General features: G+C 41.3%; 1 protein-coding gene across 2 annotated transcripts in view; it reads left to right on the top strand.

Annotated features, from left to right (window-relative positions):
• The window catches only part of VPS41 (VPS41 subunit of HOPS complex), a 183462-nt gene that overhangs the window by 38953 nt on the left and 120124 nt on the right, over positions 1–24385 (top strand). For both annotated transcript variants that reach the window (XM_053218649.1, XM_015071615.3), the window contains exons 3-4: positions 1488–1595; positions 7681–7758. In XM_053218649.1, coding sequence (XP_053074624.1) covers positions 1488–1595; positions 7681–7758 — 186 coding nt within the window. The remainder of the gene's footprint in view (positions 1–1487; positions 1596–7680; positions 7759–24385) is intronic.

The raw sequence follows: 24385 nt of genomic DNA, 5'->3' as shown, positions 1-24385 counted from the left end.
AATAATTTTTCGTAATTCTCCTTGATTTAATTCAGAACCATTATAGGCCACATAGATTCCTAACTTTGTTCCATAACTGTGAGGATTAAGGATATCTTTTGTTGTTGTATCAATAGTTAGGTTGAACATAGAAAGTGAGTAATAATACATACAAAACAACTAAGAAATTTTTAACACATTTAAAAATTTTTTTTAATGCATTAGGTTTATTCAGATGAAAGTAAATGGTACATTTTCTAACATAAATGATCATGGGTTACCAGTTTTTATAATGAAAATATTTTTTGATGTATGAATACAGTTTGTACATAAAATTTCCAATTTCCTTTCTTTGATTTTTTTTTTTTTTGTAATTATATTTTTCTAACTAAAATGAGATATTCTCAAATCCAGCAAAAGTATTTATGGTCTTGAAATACAAAATCCACAGCTTTAGAAGTTTATTGTATTCCTGTCTCACTGCTGTTTTTTGTCCATGACGTCAAAGTGACCAGTATTTTGCCCACACATCTTTTATTGGCATATATGGATGTACAGTTTTTGTATTTATTTATTTATTTGTCTTTATTTATTTTTGAGACAGAGAGAGACAGAGCATGAATGGGGGAGGGTCAGAGAGAGGGAGACACAGAATCCAAAACAGGCTCCAGGCTCTGAGCTGTCAGCACAGAGCCTGATGTGGGGCTCGAACTCACAAACCGCGAGATCATGACCTGAGCCAAAGTCGGACGCTTAACCGACTGAGCCATCCAGGCGCCCCTGTTTTTTTTTTTTTTTTTTTTAAGTTTAGGTATTTATTTTGAGAGAGAGAGAGAGACCGTGCGAGTGGGGAAAGGGCAGGGAGTGAGGGGGGAGAGAATCCCAAGCAGGTTCAGCACTGTCAGCTCAGAGCCCTATGCAAGGCTCAAAGTCACAAAATCACAAGATCATGACCTGAGCTGAAACCAAGAGTTGGACACTTAACTGTCTGAGCCTCCTAGGTGTCCCTGGGTAGATAGTTTTATATTTAATATGCCAAGGTTGATTACTGTCGACGGTAAGTATGTATACTCCTGTCCTCAACTTTTGAATGTATTCTACTTGTGAAGTTGTAACAGTTGATGTACCCAATTGGAAAAATGGAAACCTGAAGCTCTATTTTTTTTTTTTAATTTTAATTAATTTTTTTGAGAGCTAGAGAGCACAAGCAGGTGAGGGGTAGAGAAGGTGAGACAGAATCCCAAGCATGCTCTGTGCTTCAGTGCAGAGCCCAGCGCGGGGCTTGAACTTGCAAACTGTGAGATCATGACCTGAGCCGAGAGCAAGAGTCGGACACTCAACTGACTGAGCCACTGGGGCACCCCAAAACATTAAGATCTTAACCTTTACCTATAGTTGTAGTTATTGACGATCATGGAGGAAGCCATCTCTGTTCCCCCTTAAGAATAATGTGTTTCAAGTCTATTTCAAATCTGTGATGGCTGTCATTTTCTCTGTTTTTTGTGTAGGAAGAAGAAAGTGAGGAGGAACCCAAACTGAAGTATGAAAGGCTTTCCAATGGGGTAACTGAAATCCTTCAGAAGGACGCAGCTGGCTGCATGACTGTCCATGACAAGGTAAGGTAGCCCTTGCAGAGGATTCTTCTCAAAGTCCTTTCTGTTGTTAAGTTTGTGTCTCCTCTCGACTCCTGATGATTTTGGTGGTGGCTTTTTCCAGTAATTGTATATCCCTCCCACTCTTCCTTTCTTCTTCCTCTCCAACAGAAGAATGAAAACGACAACCAAAAACCTGATAGGTATGTACACACATGCACACACACACACACACACACACACACACAGAACACATTGCAAGGGTGTATCAAGTAGAATTTAGATAGATGTGAAAGATTTCTAGCAAGTAGTTCTCGGCAGCTCTATCACTTTAAATTCTTCAAACTGTTAGAGTTGGGAAGTGTTCAGACTGGAAATCATGTAACACTCGGTGCTTTCATGATGGGAGTAGATGTTGCATCGGAGGTGTTAGGAATCATTAGAGCGGCCCCAAATGATTACTTACATATTTTATGGGTTAATACGTTCCACATCTGGGGCTCTGCCATAACAAAACCCCCACCAGCTTTGTGAGTCCCCCACTAACACCCTTGGCCTCTTCTTGGACCAAAACAAAATGTGTTCTGAGGGGGGAGTATTGGAGGCCTGGCGGTTTGAGCCACTGTCCTCTTCTCCCCTGTGGGCCTCCACAAGTGAGGCAGTCTCCCCAACTCTGATCCATCCCCTGGCTTCATCCTGAATCACCTGTAGTGTTTCTTCATCCTCCTCCTTCCCTCTACCCTTCCTTTTGTTTTTAATGTTTTTTTCTTTTTGAGAGAGAAAGCTCAGCAGCAGGGGAGGGGCGGGGGGGGGGCGGGGACAGAGGATCTGAAGCGGGCTCTGCACCCATAGCCAAGAGCCCAGTGTGGGGCTCAAACTCCCGAACTGTGAGATCATGACCTGAGCAGAAGTCAGACACTCAGCCGACTGAGCCACCCAGGCTCCCCCTACCTTCCTTTTTACTTCAGGTTTCATCCCGCTGTTAATAGAACGCTTGTTCTCTCTTGCTTTAACCAGAAACCGCCTCCCTCGGGGCACCTCTTGTTGTGGCTGTCCCACCATCTGCCCCTTCTCATTGTCGCCATCTTCCAGTCTGGCATGGCGACCACATCCCAGCCTGCTCGTCACCTTGCTTCGCTCGCTGAAGACTGGCCTTGCCATCCTTCTTGCGGGCCTTTTTCTTGATCTTAAATTTCAGTTTCCATGACTGCCCCCCAAGGACGCCTCCCCAGAATAGCGTGCCCGTTTATCCAGGTGCCTCGTTAACAGTTCCACCTTTTGTTCCATTTTTGCCATAAGCTCCGCTCCCCCATCATGAGCGCCCCTTCTGCTCCCTCTGTAATCTCACATCTGGTTTTTGTTCTCTGTCCCATTTGGCAGCACCACAGTCCCTTTTGTCACCTAAGCCAAAGCTGGCTCTTCCTCTGCATCCACCCAGTCATTCCTAAGTCCTGGTGATTTTCTCCCTTCCCCTGCCTGTGCTCCCAGACCACTCCCTTTTCTAGTTTAATTTTTTTTTTTTTTGATGTTTATTTATTTTTGAGACAGAGGGAGACAGAGCGCAGGGGGGGGGCAGAGAGAGGAGGAGACACAGAATCCGAAGCAGGCTCCAGGCTCTGAGCTGTCAGCACAGAGCCCGATGCAGGGCTTGAACCCATAAACTGTGAAATCATGACCTGAGCCGCAGGCCTGTGCAGCCAAATCATCATACCTAGTTATGTCTGCACACCTGATGTTTTATTAACCAGGGGGGTTAATAAACTAGGGGTTTCTAGTTTAAACCCCTCTGCTGCCTGGTTGCCAGAATCATCTGTTGAAAATACAGGTTTAAAACCCTTGGGTGATTTTCACCATCTGCTATGTAAAGTCTCAGCTCCTTCATGTGTGGCACGTGAGGCCCCCTAAGATTCTGCCCTCTCGTGTAACCGGCTTTATGTCTTACCCCTTTCTGCTGTATGGGTGGTATTCTGGTAGCAGCGTGTGGCTGTTTTTACTCACACCCTCTCTTCTGCCCGGATCCTACCCCCATCCCGCCTGCTCGAGTCTGTTGGTGTAGGCATTTGTCTTTTCTCTTTGGAACTTATGCACATGTTGCTTCGCAAATCCACAGCACTTCTTTCTACTAAAAACAATCTTCCAGGGGTGCCTGGGTGACCCAGTCAGTTAAGCATCCGACTTCGGCTCGCATCATGATCTCACGGCTCATGAGTTCGAGCCCTGCGCCGGGCTCTGTGCTGACAGCAGAGCCTGGAGCCTGCTCCAGATTCTGTCTCCCTTTGCCCCTCCCCTGCTCATGCTGTGTCTCTCCCTCTCTCAAAAATAAACACTTAAAAAAAAAAAATCTTCCAGAAATTCAAGTCTGATCATGTAATCCTCTGTAGAATTCTTTAGTGGTTTCCTGATGTCTTCATGATGTGGAAACCTTCTCCCACACCCTTTTCCTCACCTGTCTTTCATCTCCATAAATATTCAGATGCTTTCTGTTAGCCAACCTTTCCAGCCTTATTACCTGTCTCTTCCTTGGACGCAAACTGGATGCTCCCACCATGTAAAACCATTTGTCATTTCTTGACTTTGTCCTGCCCTTTTTTTTTTTTTTTCCCCAAAGTTTATTTATTTAGAAAGAGAGAGAGAGAGAGGAGAGGAGCAGAGAAAAGGAAACGGAATCCCAAGCAGGCTCCACACCATCAGTGCAGAGCCCAACATGGGACTCGAATACACGAACCGTGAGATCATGACCTGAACCAAGATCAAGAGATGAACACTTAAACGACTGAGCCGCCCAGTGCCCCGACTTTGTCCTGCTTTTTGTAGGACTCCATGCCTTTGAGCAAGTTGTAGTCACTCTGCCTAAAATGATCTTTACCGCGTCCTATCCCATCAGCCTCATGGTGTACAGTCTAACTCCTCCTTCAAAGCTCAGCAAGCTGACACCTGCTGTGTTCCAGAGGGTCTTAGAGATGCTCCCATTTTAGGCATACTCTTTAAATTTAATTAATCAGCCCTTTCAATCTACCTCCCTCATTATACCATCACCTTTGAAGTTACACCTGCTTATTATCGAAGCGTATATAGGTGTTTTTTGTCTGTTGAATGAACCTCTGGATGAAGTGGGGAGCACGGTTTGCCCGCCCAGAGACCACACTTTAACACCATAATTAACCAGGTTGGTCAAGGAGCCTTCTGACAGTGGGAACTGTATTCAGTACTGACTTTTAGAACATGCACTCTTAACATGATGCCCATGTTTCTGTTTATGAAGCCTCTGATCCAGTTTGAGAGTATCTTGGCTCTTAATTCTAGCCTTAGGTGTGCCAGTGAGTGACTGGCCAGTTGATTGGCCTATCAACTCCTGGGGCTTCTTTTCTCATGTCGAGTTAAAGGCACTCCCTGCTCTAATATTTTGAATACTATAAAATGGTATGCGAAACATAGATGATTTTATACAGGTGATCACGTATGAAACAGGCTCCTTCTTGTTTCCTTCGTGGGGTCTGAAGGACTGCTTATGCTTTTCTTCTGCTTCCACAAAGTCCGCTCATTCAGAGTAAAAGCAGTTAAGCAGTTATTCCAGGGGATGGGATGGGTCAGAAGGATTGGATGCCCAGTCTGCTAGTTCATAAAAGGAGTCAAGTTTCTATAATTAAATATGGAAGGGACTAATTAAATTATGCTTATCCTTTGCCCATCCTGGATTTTAAGTGTTCCCAGGTTAAAAATGCAATGGTTACAACAGCTCAAGGCTTTTAATGGCTGGAAAGAATCACATGAAAAACATTTTTTTAAATATTTTTATTTACTTTTCAGAGAGAGAGAGAGAGAAAGAGAGAGACAGTGAGCAGGCATGGGCAGAGAGAGAGGCAGACACAGAATCCGAAGCAGGCTCCAGGCTCTGAGCTGTCAGCACAGAGCCTGACGTGGGGCTTGAACTTGTGAACCGCGAGATTGTGACCTGAGCCACCCAGATGCTCCTGGGAAGAATCACATTTAAAGGGTTTATATTTACCTTTGTGATTTGTAGCCACGTTTGCATTTTTGTTGTATTTTGAATAGTCTGAAGCATGTGTAAGGGAAAGTGTGACTCCTCGATAGTCTCAGTAGTTAGATTGTCTAAGACCTATACACTTGTCTTATCGAGACTTTTTTTTTTTAAGGGCACGTAAAGTATTTATTTCTAAAAGGCAGCAGCAACAATTGATCTAATCCAAATGATGAAATGTTTTAGTAAACAAAAGGTAGCTTGTCCTAGAAACTGCTGCATTTGTGTTCAGAAGTGTTCTAAAGTAATTATGGTTTCAGGTTGAAACAGGAAAATCAAAATAATTACGTTTTCTTTCTATCTGAAATATTAAGTGAATGAAACTAGCAATTTTGAAAGAAAGAAAAAGGGAAGGAATTAATATTTGGGTGCTCTGTATAGAACCTTTAAAACTTTTGATAAAATCAAGTATAATTGGAAGTTCAAGAATGGCCTCCACAGAGGTATTGCAGAATCATCCAGTGTTAAAGCAGTTTAAGGATCCAAGCCCCCTTAGTTTTCTAACAAACTAAATACAGTATTTATGAGGAGAATCAATACCGTCCAGTACTTGGGGCCCAGTGAGCTTTTAAGACTCATTGTTTCACCATAGACCGCTGCGGAATGAAGCGGAGTATTTGTTTTTAGCTAGTAGTATGTGGGTTTTTTTCCATTCAAATACTGTCCGAGTGTCACTGTGGAGAAAAAATTACAAGCATCTGAGCCATCTGAGTCCTCTGTTTCTGATTAGAATGTTCTTTTGCTTTGGAGGCAACGTCCCGGTTTGGTTTAAATATTCAGACTAATTTCCCCCTAGAATTACCTCTTGCCCCTTCGTTTGCAGGGCCCGGGCATCCGCTTACACCAGGCTGGCTGTCTGCCCTGGATGAATAATCGGCACGGCACCTGGTGCATTCAGGCAGGCCTGTGCGGCCAAATCGTCATACCTAGTTATGTCTGCACACCTGATGTTTTATTAACCAGTATTGATTTTTTTACCCGGGGGACTTTTTTCTTCCTGAAAAAAGGCAACCTTGCAGGAGTGAAAGGCATTGCAGGGGATGAATTTCTAATGAGCCCCTTCTCTCCCTTTTTGTGACTTCTCTTTAATGTAGCTTCATATTTTAAATGAAATTTCATTTTCAGCAATTCCATTTTGATAAAATCCTTTTAAACCTTGACTTCCTGTAAGATTATTTTTATAAACATTGTGCTGCTTGGCTAAAACGCTTAGTAGTGACTGTAAATTTCAGCATTTCATTATAGGTTGCAACGAAGCATGCTCACATGCAATGAAAGACCTAGAATTCGGAACATTTGAGTAATGGGGAAAGGAGTAAAATGGAAGAAAAAAATCTCCTGTTCTATTTCAGGTAGTTCTCAACTTTCTTCAGGTTTGTTTAGGGTTGGTTCAAAGAATTAAAGGAACGGTGGGGGTCCAGAACTTTCTCCTACCATAAACTGAATACGTAGTTCAGCAGTTTTTTTGTGACGGGAAAGGATTCTTTTTTGCATTAGGATATAAACATCTGTAGTCAGTGTTACCCACTAACTTTTGTAGAGCATCTAATGCTAACTGATGATGTAAATGCTTCTGAGCTTTTCATCCCCCAACAGGACTCAGATTTTGCTTCCTAAAAAACAGTACTCTGTTGTTTGTGCGCATGTACATATGTTTGTTAAACCCACATGATAGCACAGATTTACACATTTGCCATAAATTAAGGGGGGTTTCATCATTTCCTTTTGACTTTGAGCTCAACTGTAGGTTGTTCGTGCTTTCCCAGCTGCATGTGAATTTGCTGCCCCAGTCCGTCAGGCATTGTGTACAGACCGCAGACACACCATTAGTCGTCAGTAGATGAGGGTCATCATGAGTCATTCTGACAGCCAGCGTGCACTCCTACGGCAGTCAGCCCTGCTCTCTTCTTTCCCTGAAGCTGGAAACAAGCCTCCTCCAACGCGTGCGCATCTTCCGAGGCACTGCAGAGATCACTTACACATTCAGAGTGTCGACTTTGAAATTGGTTTGATTGCTAAATGTGTGTTGGTGGGCTCACTAATAAACTCCCCCCTCTGTTCTTCTTGCAGTTTTTGGCACTGGGCACACATTATGGCAAGGTTTATTTACTTGATGTCCAGGGGAACATCACTCAGAAGTTTGATGTAGTAAGTATACGGTGTAAAATAATGTATGAGCTAAATAAACTTCATGCTGAAATTTTATGCTTTACATTATTAATTTTAGCAGTGTAAAAGTATAAAGAAAGGTTCTCTATCAATTAAATCAGAGTGCTTAAATGTAACTGAATTTTGCAGTATGCTAAAAATTATAACGGTGAACGTAAAAGGAAAGAGGTCTATATATATACATACATTTTATGTTTTGGCTGAGTATCTTTTGTATATAAACTCCATTTAAAAGTTAATTTTTATAAATCCATTGAATTGTAATTCTTGAGTTGATGATACTCATCCCTTTGGCTTTGAATGGTATTCAAAATATTTCTCTGTGCGTTTTAAATTATTAGAACAGTGTGGAATATCTAGGCGAGTTGTTATTTAAAAAAAAAACAAAAAACTTCTTTTATTAGTGAATACTGATCTTAATTTACATATCGGGGGAGGTTGTAGAATCCTTAAAGTATAAAGCCCTCTCATTTGGTCAGTGGTAAGCATATGCCCCACCATCTTCTCTAGATGCCAGATGTAACTGAAAATTGATCGGTCACCTTGTTGGTTCAGGTTATCTCTCCTAGATACATAAAGCTAGTATTTTATGTGAATGTTTTCATGCTTGGTCCCTTAGGGGATTATACAGATTGAAAGTGAAGAGCGAAGCTTTTTAATTTATTAATTTTGATTCGGAATCATTGAGGATGAAGGAAATGTTGAATCTGAAGCTGGATTTTGGTGTTTAAGATATACCTTGAAAGCTTCAAGAGCGTCCATGCTACTCTGAATGTGAACACTTGGGGTGAACGGGGTGCTCGTTTTAAAGGGCAGATATTACTTTTTCAAAGAGTGCATCAGCACCTGTTGAAAGATCGATTGTAAGGGATTTGTGTAGTTTACAAAGGAGCCCACAGTTTCTGATTTGGGCACATTGTGTCTGAAAGGAATAGGTTCCTTTGTTTTACTTAAAAGAGACTGAACCACTGAATGTTGATGGATTCTTTTGGAACAGTCCACGAAAGGGACTTGTGTGCACTAATCATACTAACATATCAGGCAAATTGTGGGTTCTGGTTTTTCTTCAGCATCTTTCAGACCAGAGGAATATACTTTTGATCCTCCCTATACCTCTTGGACACCCATCTTGGTGACATAAGCGTCTGTTCTTTCAGTTGCCCTCCATTAAAATGTGTAGTTGGTGCTGGGGAGAGCTCTTTTTCGTCATGGTACCTGTATCTCCTCATCTATAAAACAAAAATGAAAACAAACAAAACAAACAACAAAAAAAAAAATTCCACCTTTCTGGTCTCTTGAACCTCCTGCTCCAGTTTGATTATCTGACACTGTGCTTCTAAATCAGTCTCTTTTAAGTATCGTATAGAAATTGCAGTGCTTGGGGTGCCTGGCTGGCGAGGTCTGTTAAGTGTGTCCGACTCCATTTGGGCTCAGGTAGGTCATGATCTCCCAGTTCGTGGATTCGGGCCCCTCATTGGGCTCTGTCTGTCAGTGGAGGAGCTTGGGATTTTCTCTCTCTCTCTCTCTCTCTCTCTCTCTCTGCCCCTCCCCCATTCTCTTTCTCTCTGTCTCAAATAAATACACTTAAAAAATTGCAGTGCTTGATTGCTCAGGATTATGGGCATACCTGCTGGTTCAGTTGCCAAAAGAGAAACCAAGAAAAATACTGTAGGAGTTTATTCATGTGTTTGTTCACTCATTCATTCATTCATTCATTCAGTCCTGTGTCTACTCAGTATAAGCCTTCACTACCTCTTCTCTCCTGTCAGTTGTATCCAGTATATCACGTATCCTCTTTCAGGTAATTTATGGTGTCATCTCTAAATTTGCCCACAGCTTTTTTCTTTTTTTTTAATATCTTTCCATATGACATCTTCAAAAAATGTTTTCTAGAACCTTGCCTGCCCCCCTCCCCCCCCCTTTTTTTTTTTTTTGGCAAGGAGGGAAAGATGGTTTGGTGGTATTTTGTTTACCTTCCCAAAGAATTTGATAATCTTCCGTATTAAGGTTTTTCATGAGACCCTGGCTTCTTCATGATCATTACCGTATTAGGCATATGACTTTCAGGTGACAAGTTTCTTATTGTCCTCGTTTGAAAGGAGCCTTAATGTACAGCTTTTCATCTGAGTTTTTTCTTCTAGTGTTTTATTTTTCTGTTTCTGATGATGTGATTGCTTTTTGGGTCTCTGTATCACTTTTTTTTTTTTTTTTAAGTTTATTTATTTTGAGAGAGAGAATATGTGTGTGTACCTGAGCAGGGGAGGAATTGAGAGAGAGAGAGAGAGAGAAGGAGAAGACAGATTGAGAGAGATAATCCCAAACAGGCTCTGTGCTGTCAGTGCAGAACCCATGAACCATGAGATCATGACCTGAGCCGAAAGCAAGAGTTGGACACTCAATTGACTGAGCCACCCAGGCGCCCCTGTGTCACTCCTTTTAAAAAAGGATTCTTTCAGTAAATACTATGATGCCTTGAATTTGCCGGTTTTCTTCGACTGTAATGATTGCTGTTTTAGTCCAAAACTTCATTCTTCATTAGAAATGCAGTGAGAGTGAACAAATATTTTTAAAAATTAATGAATAAACACTCCTGACTTTAGTTTTCAGTTCTAAGTGAGAATAATTTAAACAAATTAAAATTAGAGAAAATAATACCTCACATTTGTGTAACATTTATTTTCTCCAGAAAGATCTCTTTACCCCATTCAATGCATTTTTGGTTTTGATTGCAGTAGTTTTGTTTGGCAGGGGGGTGGGGGCACGGAAGGATCTCTTAACAAAGTTTCCCGAGTGATTGTGCTGTTTGAGCTGGGATGGAATAATTGCTCTAGATGTCTAACTTTACTTTAAATACATATGATGTAAAAGAAAATAATGAAATAAATCATTCTGCATGTTGAAGAAAGGGATTTCTCTGCATTTCCACTTGCAGATATATATTCATGACAACTGAATGCTGTGTTTATGTACACACACACACGCACACACACACACATGCACACACAAAATGTATATAGAAGAGTGTTAGAGTAGCTCAATTCATAATAACTCCAAACTAGAAACAACCCAGATATTCATCGGTGGTAGAATGGATAAATAAATTGTGGTAGATTCGGAGCACTCGGAAAGAATAAACTGTCTATACATGTAACAACATACGTGAATTGCACAGATTTAATGTTTGGCCAAAGAAACCAGACACAAATGTGTACGTGTTGTAGGATTCCTTTTACGTGATGGTCAAGAAAAGGTGAAATTAAACTGTGGTGCTAGAAGTTGAATATTATTTGACCTGGGAAAGAGCACAGGAGAATCTTCTGGAATACCGATGATAATCTCTGTCATGATGGTTTTCCATATACACATACACATACACACACACACACACACACACACAGGTATTTACATACAGGTAAAAATTACTGAACTATGTATTTGAGGTTTGTGCTCATTAGTCTATGTGAGTTATACCTCCCATCACACGCACACGCACACACACACACACACACAGACACACACACAAACAGAAATACCTATACACTTGTCTGTATCTTTGACCTTGAGCAAAACTCACATTATCCTTTGTCTGTTGAAACAACCCTTTCTTCTCAGTTCTAAATACCAGTAAATTTAAGTTATTTCCTGTTCAGGGATTTTTTATATGAATGGATGATGCCTACAATTGTATATCCTTATACAATTACATAAAAATGTAGGTAGAGAGGATTCTGTGTTACCCCATCTATGACTCTTCTTTTGTACTTTCTTTTAGATGTGGATTTTGCGATTTCAGAACACTTAAAAGAATATTCAGGTGTTAATGTTTTAACCACATATGTGGTTTTTAGAGGTTATTTCTACATATAACTTTTTGTTAATTCAGACTTAAATGATAAAGTTCACTTCGTAACTCCCAGAGTAAAATGAAAATAGGCCTCACTTCTCCTATGAAAGTGCTCAGGTTGCTAAGAAAACTGCCTTTAACATAACATAGATCAGGCCATATTCCCCTGAGTAATGGTTGTCTCCATGCTTCCACAGTATATGACATCTGACTTCAAAATTCTTAGAGGATCTCAAAGACCTTTGAAATATCCACATGGTATTCCTACCCATATAATGCCGTTAAAAATCATTGTAATTACTTTCTCTGTAATAGCTTCCACTTTCCTTGAAGTATATTAATGTTAAGGCTTACTAGTTAGGAGTACTTTCTTGGAAGCAATGAGCAAATTATTTGGGAGCATTATTCCATGTGTTTTAAGTCTTTGTTCTTTTAAGTGTGCTAGAGGGAGAGCAGAGAATTCCACTGACCGGACATAAATTTCTGCTGTTTACCTCTAGGTGTTTTTCTTCCTTTGCTTGAAATAGAAAACGATCCAGCTTTGCTGTCATGGTGCCGTGGCAGGAGGCATCAGATAAATACGGATGGTCACAAAAGGAAAGGGATAAGAAAACAAAATAAAACAGAACAGGGGCTTAATGGGCATTTTGTATTCAGATAAATACCAATTTTTTGAACTAAATCTCTTAAGAGGTGTGTTCAAGATTCTTCTTGAACTCCAGATAGCAGAGTCCATTGATGTTTCTATTCTTGTGTTTTATTTAGGATTAAACTAACACACTGTGCTTCCTACAGCTAATCTTTTCTACTTCCTCGTGTTCATATGCTAATAAAATCCCAGATCTCTATCACACCTTAAGTACCTTCACAGGATGGTATGGTATCTTAACATCCCTTCTACTGGGGGGGAGGGTCTTGTTTCTGTCCCCCCACCCCCGCCTCCATCAGTCTGATCACTGCCTCTGAGAACAGTGGATGGCCCCTCATGCCTCCCCGGGTAGAGTTACTCTAGCTCAACACTCAAGACCCTGGTTTGGTCATATAGCCAAACCTACCTTTGTGACCTTCGTTTTAGTTTCTTTTTCCTCCAGACATTCTGATCCACTGACCATTTTCTGAGTATTGCCTTGGACATGCATGCTTGCTTCCAAGCTTTTTTTATCACATCTTTCTGGAATGCCCTCCTTCCATTAGTTCCATTCTTTTTGTAATGTGCTTGCCCTGCATTGTTGTCCTGAGGGTCCTCTCCTCACTCTGAACTCCTGTGTTATTACTGTTTTATTTGCACTGTTAACCCCTCGGAGGGTCAGTCCAGCTTCACATTCATATATATATTTAAGGTTTAGGAGAGCAAGGGCCATTCCCTCTGCTGGGCCTCTCTCCTCTTTCTCTCTCTCTTGCTCTTTTCTTTGGGACTGTTTAGTACCCGATAAGCATATATTGGCTGATAATATCCTCTTGAAACATACCCACACAACTGGTTATTTATCTGTCCTTACTTAACCTCTGGGAGTCAGATCTCTGCTCTCCTATGTATTTTTCAACCCTCCACTTCCCCATTTGGATTTATGATTAGGACTTTTTATATTGAGATGTGAAACTTAATTCCTACTTTCAAAAAGTAACCCTTTTATTTCATAGTAGTTACCAAGTGGTTAACATATACTCAGATTTTTCCTAGTTGCTATGGGTAATTCAGGAAGTCATCCAAGTTTAGAAGCTGAGGACACTTAGCTCGTTCTAGATATAAAAGGTGCCTGGTAAGGAAGCCTGAAGGAAATTGGGCTTGAGCCACTTTGGTTCTGTCTTCCCTGCCTCTGTTCTTGCTTGTCTGGGTTATCGTAGGCTTCCCTCACATATGTAGACATTCTGATCAGGTCATTTCCTCTACCAAACTTTGAGATGTTCCTGGCCTGTGATTGACCATGGTTTCATTTCTCTCTCTGGGCTTTGGGACTTGGCCATCTTTGAGATTGCACCCCTGGCCTTCTGCTTTCTGTGGCTCAGAGGAATTCATCTGATATAAATCAGCTCCTTTTTCCTCTTTCATGTGTGTTGAGACCTAAGTGTTTGCAGGATCATGCATCTTTATTTCCCGTTTCAGGAAAAGAAATGCTTCCTTCCCATCTCCTCCCTTTGTTAGTCTAATCCTGGAAACTTAGAGTTCCTTTCAGCTTCTTGGACTGCTGTTTAAATATTCACTAACACCTTTTATCCTTCACATGATTTGATTTCCACCTCCGTGTTTTTACCACTTCTTGAACATCCAGTACTTGTGTTGAGATTATTAGAATAGAATAGAATAATAATATTCTATTAGAATAGAATGTGAGCTTCCTGAGGGCAGTTTCTATGTGCAGTTTACCTGTGCATCCTTGGTGCTCAGCCTAAAAACTGGTAAATAAGAGATTGATACAAGTTGGCTGAACTCTGATAGTTCTATATCTGTAACAGATACCTTATATTTGGACTACCTTCCAGATAATCAGGAGGTTTTTACACCTTCCTTTGCCACATCCAGCTGGGTGTGTATACATTATGGGAAATTGTATGGACATGACCATTTCTGTCAGAGTTAATACCGATACTTTAGGCTCATTCATAATGTGGCCAGGATGATATTGGGCTGATTATTGATGAAAAGAACCTTTGAGCAGATTGAAAAACATAAACTATCATTGAACAAAGAAATTGTGCTCTCCTCTTGGTCTCGTGGCACTTGCTTACCCACCTGATGTAAATCCCATCTATAGTATGTTCTTCCAGATACGGCACCATTACTTGGGAAGCATGGCATGTATCTTTTGATACTATCAGAGTTGTACATTGTTGGCTCAAATGTGTCAGTGTCTTTGATGCCTAAGAGTGATTGACAGGTCTCAGATTCCTAGGTGTTTAAAGAATCTGCCTTCTATATTTGGACTCAGTATTTTGAGTGATAAGAAATGTGTCAAAAGAGTTGAGAATTACTTAAGTGGAAATCATTCTAACGGACGCCAAGGAAAATCATATTTCCAGTTTTCTGCATTTTCGTATTCAATCATCTCCAGTTTGTGGATTATTTATGGGTATCTTGGTAACTTTGGTAGCATCTGTGCCTCGAGGTGGCTAAGAAAACATAATCAACTTTAAGTTGAAGCAATTAAAGCATTATGCTTACAGAAAATTGTAATATATGACTTTTTAGCGGTAACTACATTTGGGCAAATACCTCTTAAGTAGCTGAAGTTTAAAGTATTTCTTCACTGAATGAAATCACCCTGATACTTCACACATTTCAAAGTCAGGGTTATAGTGATTTTAACTTTCCGGAATGAGTCTGAACTGGGTAGTAGATTGGGGCCTCACAGAAAACCTGTGGATTCCATTCTATATACAGTATAGGGGATCCTCTGTTCTAGTGCTTTCTTTCCGGGTCACACACAGGTTGCAAAGTGAGCACATTGAAAGGATGATAAACAATGTGGAGACTCAGAAGGTGTGATTAGCTTTGCAGGTGGGAGAAAGTGACAATTTGAGGCGAATCTTGAAGGGTGGATGAGCATTTTTCGATTGTCTGAGCAGAGTGATGCAAGCTTCATACAAAATGGAATCTGAAAGGACACTTAACACAGCCTTTTTATCTACATACAGGTTTATTTTTTTTCCACTAGTAGCTTGAGAATCGGAGAATGGAAAGGGAAAAATGGTGAGATGCAACGAGAGAGACTTTTTCAGCAGGTTTAGTAAGAGAAGGACCAAAGGGGAAAGAAAGGGAATGTTTTCACGAGAGTATCTTCATGGTGACTGGCTTTGGAGTTGAGCGTGTTTAGCAAACTAAATGAAACCATTATAGTGATGGTAAATCAGATGTCCTGGACCAGGAGGCAGGGGCTTTTATATATGGGTAAGGTAAGAGTGTCTGTGTATAGTTTAATAACAAATAATTTTTACCTTGAGTTGATGGTATATTACTTTTTCCTTAAACAAGCTTTCACTTTCTGTTTGAATAGCTTTGTTTTATTAGCTTTATCTAAAAACTATTTATTTGGCTAAAATTCCCAGGTAGTTTTCACTTGACACGATCATGATATATTGTGATAGTTGGGAACCTCCAGGATATTTTGTTCATCTCTCCACCCAAGACATGAGATTCTTCAAAAGCATTCTTGTCCTTTCCTTTTCAGTCCTTATAAAATAATTTTATATTCAGTCCTTTATAAAATAATTTTATACCTCTAGTAAGAAGAAACTTATTACTTCCAGGGGCAGCTATTAGCTCTTAACACTTTAGATTTTGTTAGCTTAATTGGTAGCAAGGAAAAAAATCCTTATTAAAACGAAATACAATGGAATACTACTACTAACAACCTCTTAGAATGGCTTACATGACAAAGACTGACCATACTAGGTGTGGGTAAGCCATTAGAAAAACTGGAACTCGCGTACAGTACTGGTGGAAATGGAAAATGGTATAACCGTTTTGGAAAACAGTTCAGCAGTTTTCGAAAACATTAACATGTACCTACTACACGATCTCGCCCTTTTACCCCAAGGAAATGAAAGCGTATGCTTGTATAATCACTTGTACATGAGTGTTCATGTCAGTTTATTTTTTCTTAGCCCTACAGTGGAAGCCATCTACACGTCCGTCTGCAGGGGAATGGATAAACAAAATGTGGTATATCCATACAATGGAATTCTACTTAATCAGTAAAAAGGAACTACTGATGCATGCTATATAACATGGATGAATTTCAGATCTGTCCTATTAAGTGAAAGAGGTCAATACTTTTAGTATTAGGCCTTTTAGGCCTACCTATTATATGGTTACATTTTATATAAAATGCTGGAAAATGCAAACAAGTCTATAGTGGAAAAAAAGCAGATCAGTGATTGCTTTGAGATAGGCAGAGGGCTTCTAGAGTGGCATGAGGAAACTTTCAGGGCTGATAGATACATTCATTATATTGGTTTTGATGAAGGTTTTACGAGTATGTACACATGTCAGGACTTAACCAAATTTATACTTTAAATATGTGCAGTTTATTGTGTGTCAGTGGTATCTGAGTAAAGCTGTTAAAAAATAATAACAATAAAAAGACAAGCTGCAGAAAAGATGGAATAATGTGTTCCAAAAGGTAATGTTTACATATTAGTTCCATTTATGCAACGCCAAATTGTTTGGTATGCATTAAGGTGCTTGACATTATAAATGGCACCATACAGAATGGGGTCTATGTTATCAAATTGCTGGCTGCTTTGGCTTTTCTTTAAATTGAGTTAAAAAAAACTACTTTTATAAATTTTTATTTTTATTTCTTTAATGTTTATTTTTGAGAGAGAGAGGAAGAGAGAGAGAGAATGAATAATGGAGCAGAAGCAGAGGAGGGGCAGAGAGAGAGGGAGACACAGGATCTGAAGCAGGCTCCAGGCTCTAAGCTGTCAGCACAGGGCCCAGCAGTGGGGCTTGAACTCACGAACTGGGAGATCATGACTTGAGCCAAAGTCGGATGCTTAACCGACTGAGCCACCCAGGGGCCCCAACTTTTATAAATTTTTATGTAACTTCTTATTTCTGACCAATGAAATATAGCTGGGGGAAAATACCCAAAGTTTAGCTTCTACATGAGTGGTAGGAGAATTCTACCAATATTATCTTTTTTCCTGTTTTAGTTCTGTTTGCATAAGTAATATATGTCCCTTTTTGGGGAGAGTACCACCTTTTATAGAAACGATATAGTAACTGGGAGTGAAATCACTGGATAGGTAAGGATTTGACATATGATTAAAAGGGGGCTTGTTTGAAATAGTAGAAATGTGCTAAGTATCTTGGGGTACATCTTCCAATGTAGCAGAAAGTCTCCCCTAATTTTGTTAACTTTTTTTTTTTTTTTTTTAGATTTTAGATTAGTATCTCAGAGTATTAAATGCCCTGTGAGGTAGTGAGGTAGTCTAAAAATCTAATTCCATTTTACTTATATGGAAAAAAATTAATATATCAGGGCACTTTGGTTGCCCAGTGATGGAAACCCAACTCAGCCAGGCTCAAACAACAGTGGGATTTACCAGCTCCTGTTGTAAGTCAAGTTGAAGTGGGGATGCGAGGCTCCAATGTTGTCTTGCGGCACCATCCCTGGGATAGGCTCTTTTCATCCGGTGGGCGTCATGGTCAGCCCACAATGCAAGACTAATGTCACTAATCCTCGTAAGTGCAGCTCCTTCAGTAACTTTGGCAAAAACCTGCCAAGAAGGGCTCTGATGGGCCTGGTTGGGTATATACTTCTGTTTTAATAGGATGCTCTGGCCAGGCTCAGGTTAGAAGTAGAACTAGATGGGGGCAGGGTGATCCTCACTCTAATAGAATCAGTTTCTTAAAGTAAAACGCTGCTCTGTTAACTGTCAGGAGCTGTCCAGGAACCAGCTTCCCAGTGCCTTATACACTTGATGAACTCTGCTCAATCTTGGAGTGATATTGGGCTGGGCTAAGGAGTCTAGTGACTGATTCTTTCCTTTGAATGCATCCTTTGAGGTGAAGTCACTTGTTCAGACACTATGAATACTTTTAAGGTTTTGCTATAGATTGTTGCATTTCAGTATACTGAGACGATACTGAACTGTACTCCCAGCAACCCTGTATGAGAATATGCTACTGTATCTTGTCACCAGCATTAGGCGTTGTCATTCAAAAATTCGTTTCCACTTAGATTTCCAGAGAATGGGAATTTATTGACTGACTTTGTATTTTTCTGGTTACTAATGAGGCTGTTTTACTCTTTTGAGAATTGTTAGTTCATCTACTTTGTTAGTATCTGTGTAAAGTTCTAAATTGATTTGTAATTAAAAAGTTCACCGTTGACAAGGAAAAATAACAACATTGATCAGGGAGGATCATGTGATGGCTCAAAATCAGAAGTCACCAGCAAGTCAAATTTAACACTTGCCATAAATCTTTCTGTCAAACGAAACACTGATGATTTGCCATTAGGATGACGTCCATTTTCACCCTAAATTAATACTTTAAATCTGAACTTCATGATTTTTGTTCATTCACTTGTTAGATTTTTCAAGTTCTATAAACCTGTAATCATAAGGTATTTATAGCACATTTTAACTACATATGTTTGTTAAAATATTACTCCACAACAAGCTCTTATAGATCAATAAGGAAAACACACACACCGTGAAAGAAACAGGACAACAGATGAACAGGAAGTTCTCAGATAGAGAAGCCCAAATGTCTCCAATAACCACATGAAAAGACACCCAATTCTCTAGTACTCCTGGGATAATCAGGAAAATGTGAAATTATCTCACCCATTAGATACCATTTTACACTCCTCAGTTCAGCCAAACATCTAAAAGTCTGCTGAGTACCAGGCACAGACACTGGTGGTGGGCAAGGAATCGGGCCCTTCCAGTGGCAAACAGAAGAGTCTGGACATCTCCTTGCTGGAAACAGGGACAGATGCCTTCCAGTCTAACTTTATCTCTATCTTTTTTTGTTTGTTTTTTAAGTTTTACTTATTTATTTTGAGAGAGACAGAGACAGCGTGAATAGGAGAGAGGGAGAGAGAGCGAGAGAGCCTCCCAAAGCAGTCTCTGCACACCATCAGCGTGGAGCCCAGCGCAGGGCTCGAACTCATGAAACCGTGAGATCGTGACTTGAGCTGAAACCGAGTCAGACACTTAACCGACTGCGTCAGCCAGGTGCCCCTATCTTTATCTTTTAATTCCACATTTGTGGTATTTCAGTTCAGAAGCTTTTTTATTTGAACGCAGGAAATATACGTTAATCTTCTCATTTAGAGTTTGTATCTTTCATGTCTTTGGAGAGAGAATTTTTTTGCCCCTACTGAGTCATAAAGCTATCCTTCTGGGTACAGAGTTTTCCTTCTCACATTTAACTTTCCGTTCTTCCGCAAGAAAAAAAAAACCCTGACTGTATAAAGGGGAAGGATTTATTACTTGGTATTGAGATGGAGTCTGAAGTTCTTGTCTTACCAGGAAAAAAATATATACATACAAAAATTTGCTACCCCCTGAGCCTACCAGTTTCTCATCTTCTTTCCCCTGTAATTTTGACTCAGTTGCATTATTGGAAATGCAGCTACCCCAGAACAGATGTGGAAAGAGAAGCTTTGAGGGGGTGGTTGGAGATGCAAGCTGACAGGGCAGTAATGCCCAGCAGAAGGGAGGCTGGCCAGGCTCTGGGGTTGGCAGGTTGCGGTCCTGAGGCGGGAGTTGGGCGGCGTGGTGCTGCGGCCACCAGCCGGACGTGGGGTCCATCTCTTGGCTTCCAGCTCTTGAACCACGTTCAGTAGTTCAGGCAGGCTACTGAACCTCCCTTGTGCTTTCTTTCTCTGAAATGTAGGGCATAGTCTCACCCCTGACCAGTATGATTCATTTGAGGGTTATTTGAGATCTGCATGTAAAATATTTGGTGCAACGCTCAGTATTAACTACCACGAGGAATGGGATCAGGCCAAGTGTCTGATTGCCGACATTTACGACACTTCAGAAAGAGAGCTGTTGTTTTTTAATTCATTTATATATTGGGCTCTAACGGTGTTCATGGTGTCTAGGACATGCAAAAATAGAAGAGGGAGGGACAGAGGAAAGGAAAAAACAGAAAAAGAGAAGAAAGAGAAACTTTCTCAACACTCCCATTTTTAGACTGATTTTGCTGCCTGCTCCATCCGATCCTTTGTTTATTTGCGGCGTTGGGTCCCTTTTATAGTATGTCACAAATAGGTGTGTTTCTGTCATGTTACAAGAGCACGCTCACTTAGGTAATGATGCTCTGTGAAACTGTTCCCAGTGCAGGTCCGGTGAGCTGACTTCAGGAATTCCTTTTTAGTGTAGAGACATTGCAACTTAGTTCACTGGGTGCTCTTTCTGAGAACTGTTGAGAGCTGACAATCTACTTGGGAAAGTGTCCTAATGGAGAATTGATAAAGCAATGTTTTTACACTGGAGAGCATTCTAACGGTTTCCGTAGTGAAAGTACAGAGGCAATGGTGGAAGTTTAAATGGTCCTTCTCTGTCTTCTGCCTGAAAAATAAATTAGGCGTTTTCTATCTGATTAATAATTCGGTCTCCATTATTTAAACCATATGTGCTGCTAACCTTTTTAGGTAAGTGATTCCCCCACCCCAAACCCATGGAAGCACCAAGCCTTTGCTTTCTCAAATGCTGTTTTTAGGCATATAGAATGCATTAGCATTGTTGCTGTTATTATTCAGTTATAAATGAAAGAAGTAAGTAAGAACATCTTTGCTCCTAACAGATTTTTCCTTTATCATTGGTGGTATCATGAATGTGCAGGTCGAGAAATGATGCAGGGTTACCTGTGGGCCCTGGTGAGATGTTCACATAGCTCTGCGGTTGGCATGGATTTACACTCTCTCTGGCTTTCTGCACCAGCTTTTGTTAATGAAGTTTGTCCTTCAAGGTCTGGCATAGCAGATGCTTAGGACTTGGCCAGTCTAGGGGGGCTCTCTAAGATTTAATTTAAAAAAAAATTTTTTAATGTTTATTTTATTTTTGAGAGTGAGAGACAGACAGAGTGCAAGTAGGGGAAGGGCAGAGAGAGAGAGGGAGACACAGAATCCGAAGCAGGCTCCAGGCTCCAAGCTGTCAGCACAGAGCCTGACGCGGGGCTCGAACTCACAAACTGCGATATGACCTGAGCCGAAGCTGGCGCTTAACCAACTGAGCCACCCAGGTGCCCCTAATACTTGATTTTAAAGAATAGTAATATGCTTGTTCTTTCTCTATTTATATAGTTACAGGGATGATAATCCCATTTCTGTTATATTAACTTTTATAGAAAAAACTTATATGCTCAGGGTAACGTTCTCTGGGGGAAAAGTGAATTTTTTTTTTTCTGGAATTGTAGCATTAGAACCCTGTAGGCTAGGAACCTCGGGGCGATGGCCACTTGCAGAGGATACCTGATCCATTGTGCCCCCCCCCATTCAGCTGAATTTACTTGGGTAGTATAACATCAGTAATTATTTCTATGCTAAATTATTACGTGAACTAACTTAGACAAGTTGGCTTGTGTGATGCATGGAAGCCTCTGTGTCGTGACACAAGGAACCGCTCTGCCCCTTCCCTGCTGAGCCCTGGCTCCCTGGCCTGATGGCACCAAAGTGCCCCCAGCAAGGTCCTGCCTTTGAATCAGACCCTGTGTCTTTCGGAAGTGCTTGTTTCTTCATCAGGCCGGTTGAGTGGGCCAGACGAGGTATAGTCTCTTCTTGAATCTAAATACTGTAGCCAAGAAAAAGCCAATCTTTGCCTAACTGCAAAGATCAGCCTTTTCCAGGCATCTGATGGATGTTCCGTCTTCAGGAAGCCCCGATCTCTTCTCCTCGTTGGGGTTTACTTCCGTCTCTGTGATGTTGATCCTGCCTCGTGTGCCTCCATTACCTTGTATATCCCCGAGATTCTTTCCTGAGCTTGTTCGTTCTTTTACTCGCTCTTTATATTGCCGCCACTCTTGGTCAAAGCCTTTATTGAATCTCCCCTGGGTTATTGCAGTGAAACCCAGCTGAGCTCCCTGCCTCATGTCCCCCTTAATCCATCCTTCACACAGCTGCCCAAGTAATCTTCCCAAAGGAGTGCCGGGGTTTTGCTGCTCCCCTCCCCGAAACACTGCTGGCTGCTTCTGCGATGGCTGTGGGATAAAACAGAGCTCCTCTCTTCAGCCCTCAGGCTTCCACTGTCTCGGCTACAGTGTCCCCCGCCCCCCTCACTGTGGTCTGTGCCGTATCTGGGCTTTGTCTTTTGGCTTTTGCTGGAATGTGCTTTCCTGTCTTTGCCTGTGGAAGTACCCAGTATCTCACCGACTTCATGACCGCTTTCTCGATGGCCCACACAGAAGAGTGCCCTTTTCGTATTCATTCACTGATTGCTTCTTCCTCCTTCAGTAAACCTTTTGTTTACTGGTCTGGTCATTATGGAGCTGGTTATATAAATAATCTGTAACATAAGGTACTAAATGCTAAAATAGAAGTGTTACAAAGTGCTGGAATCACAGCCTCTGTACGGAAACCCCTTGAAGGCAGGCAACGTTGCTACGTTTTTTGTTTAATCCTCCTTGTATCATGTAGGCTTTTTGGTAATATTAGTTGCTCTTTTGCTAAATGCATTTATTCTTATTTTTCTTTTGCATTATTCCCTTGCAGTGCCCAAACGACTTCGCGTTTCTGTGGTGACCCCGCTTTCCTTTTTCTGTCACTCCTTCCTTTGTATCTTTGTTGGATACGTGTATACGTAAGGAAAATATTAACTTGGTTAAGAACAGGTTTTTTTTTCATCCTACTTCACACATTGTATTTCACCATTTTGAAACCTGTCCGTTGTGTTTCTTTCCAGGTCATTTATATATGTAAGAAATGTTTATTCTTCTAACTGTGGTTTTCCGGCCACACAAATTGTTTTATGGTGGCATCACAAACGCCACACAGTGTCTGGTAGGCGGCAGGTGCTCAGCAGTTCTTCTGGTACGGGTACTGGAAAGAGAAACTTTGCTGGCTCCTTACGCTGTTGCCTGGACTGCTTTCCTATTCAAGTTTTCCTCCCTCAGCTGCCAAATTTAGCATTGTAGACAACTACCCAAGGCATCACAGGGAGACTTCTCCACAGTGCCTACTCTGAATTGCTCAGCAAATGGCCATTGCAAACTCTAGGGAAAATGCGTTCGGACTCCAAGGACAGAGGACAGCAGCACATTTGTAGCAGCCCCGGGAGGTCACGGTCTTAAACGTGAACAGCGCGTCAGTGGTTTGCAAGCCTCAAAAGGGCAAGGACCGCATTTACTGTCTTCTCTGGGCATCTGGCAACGGCCGCTGGCAGGTGAATGAAAGACGATTGAATAAATACATAGGAGAAGTTGACCAAAAGCCTGATTCTTGCCTTTTTACTGAAGCGGTGTTGTGATCGGTGCCCAGCTGTGAAGGACTGTGTCGAGGACCTGTCGTGTGCAAGCCTGCCTCCCACCGTTGTGTGTGGGGATGTGGCACGCACCGGCAGACGAGGACGTTTAACAAAAGGAAAACGGCTCTAGGAATCAGCAGTGTGCCGGCTTCTTAGGCGGCAATCCCTTCCAAATCCTCCCCGTGCTTTGAAAGGTTGTTAGGATTTAGAAGGCGAACGTCTGTGTAATAAATTTTCTGCCGTTCTGTGCTCCTGCCTCTGGGAGGTTGTACCATCCCGGTGGGGTGCCTTTCACCGGTGAGCCGTGCCTGGGAGATGTGGGTGCTGGGCTTTGAGGGGTCAGAGGAGGTTGCAAATGCCGCTCTCAGTTTACAGCATTGAAGTCATAACCCCGCGTGCTCTTCTGGGGGAGGTGGTTAAACCTCCTGATTAGAGGATACTCTTGAAAGGTTAAAGTATTTAGTGGCTCAGTAAAGCATCCGACTCTTGATTTTGGCTCAGGTCATGGTCTCGCAGCTGGTGGGTCTGAGCCCCGCATCGGGCTCTGCGTTCACATTGCAGAGCCTGCTTGGGATTCTCTCTCTCACTCCCTCTGTCTCTGTCTCTGTCTCTCTCTTAAATAAATTAAAAAAAAAAAAAAGAGGTTAAAGTATTTGGGAATGTGTCAGCGGCTCTCAAAGACTGATTTGTAAGTATTGTTCCAAATGCAGAAAATTTGAGCTCGAGTGTTAAAACAGTCATGACACCATTGAACGGACAAAATCCTTTTCTTTTCCAACAAGGTGACATTTCCTGAGAACGTCTTTCCACTCTTCTCGTTCCCACATGACTTTTTACTTC

This window comes from Acinonyx jubatus, chromosome A2, assembly GCF_027475565.1.
Source record: "Acinonyx jubatus isolate Ajub_Pintada_27869175 chromosome A2, VMU_Ajub_asm_v1.0, whole genome shotgun sequence".
Taxonomy (NCBI): Eukaryota; Metazoa; Chordata; class Mammalia; order Carnivora; family Felidae; genus Acinonyx; species Acinonyx jubatus.
This window is presented reverse-complemented; position numbering and strand designations above follow the sequence as displayed.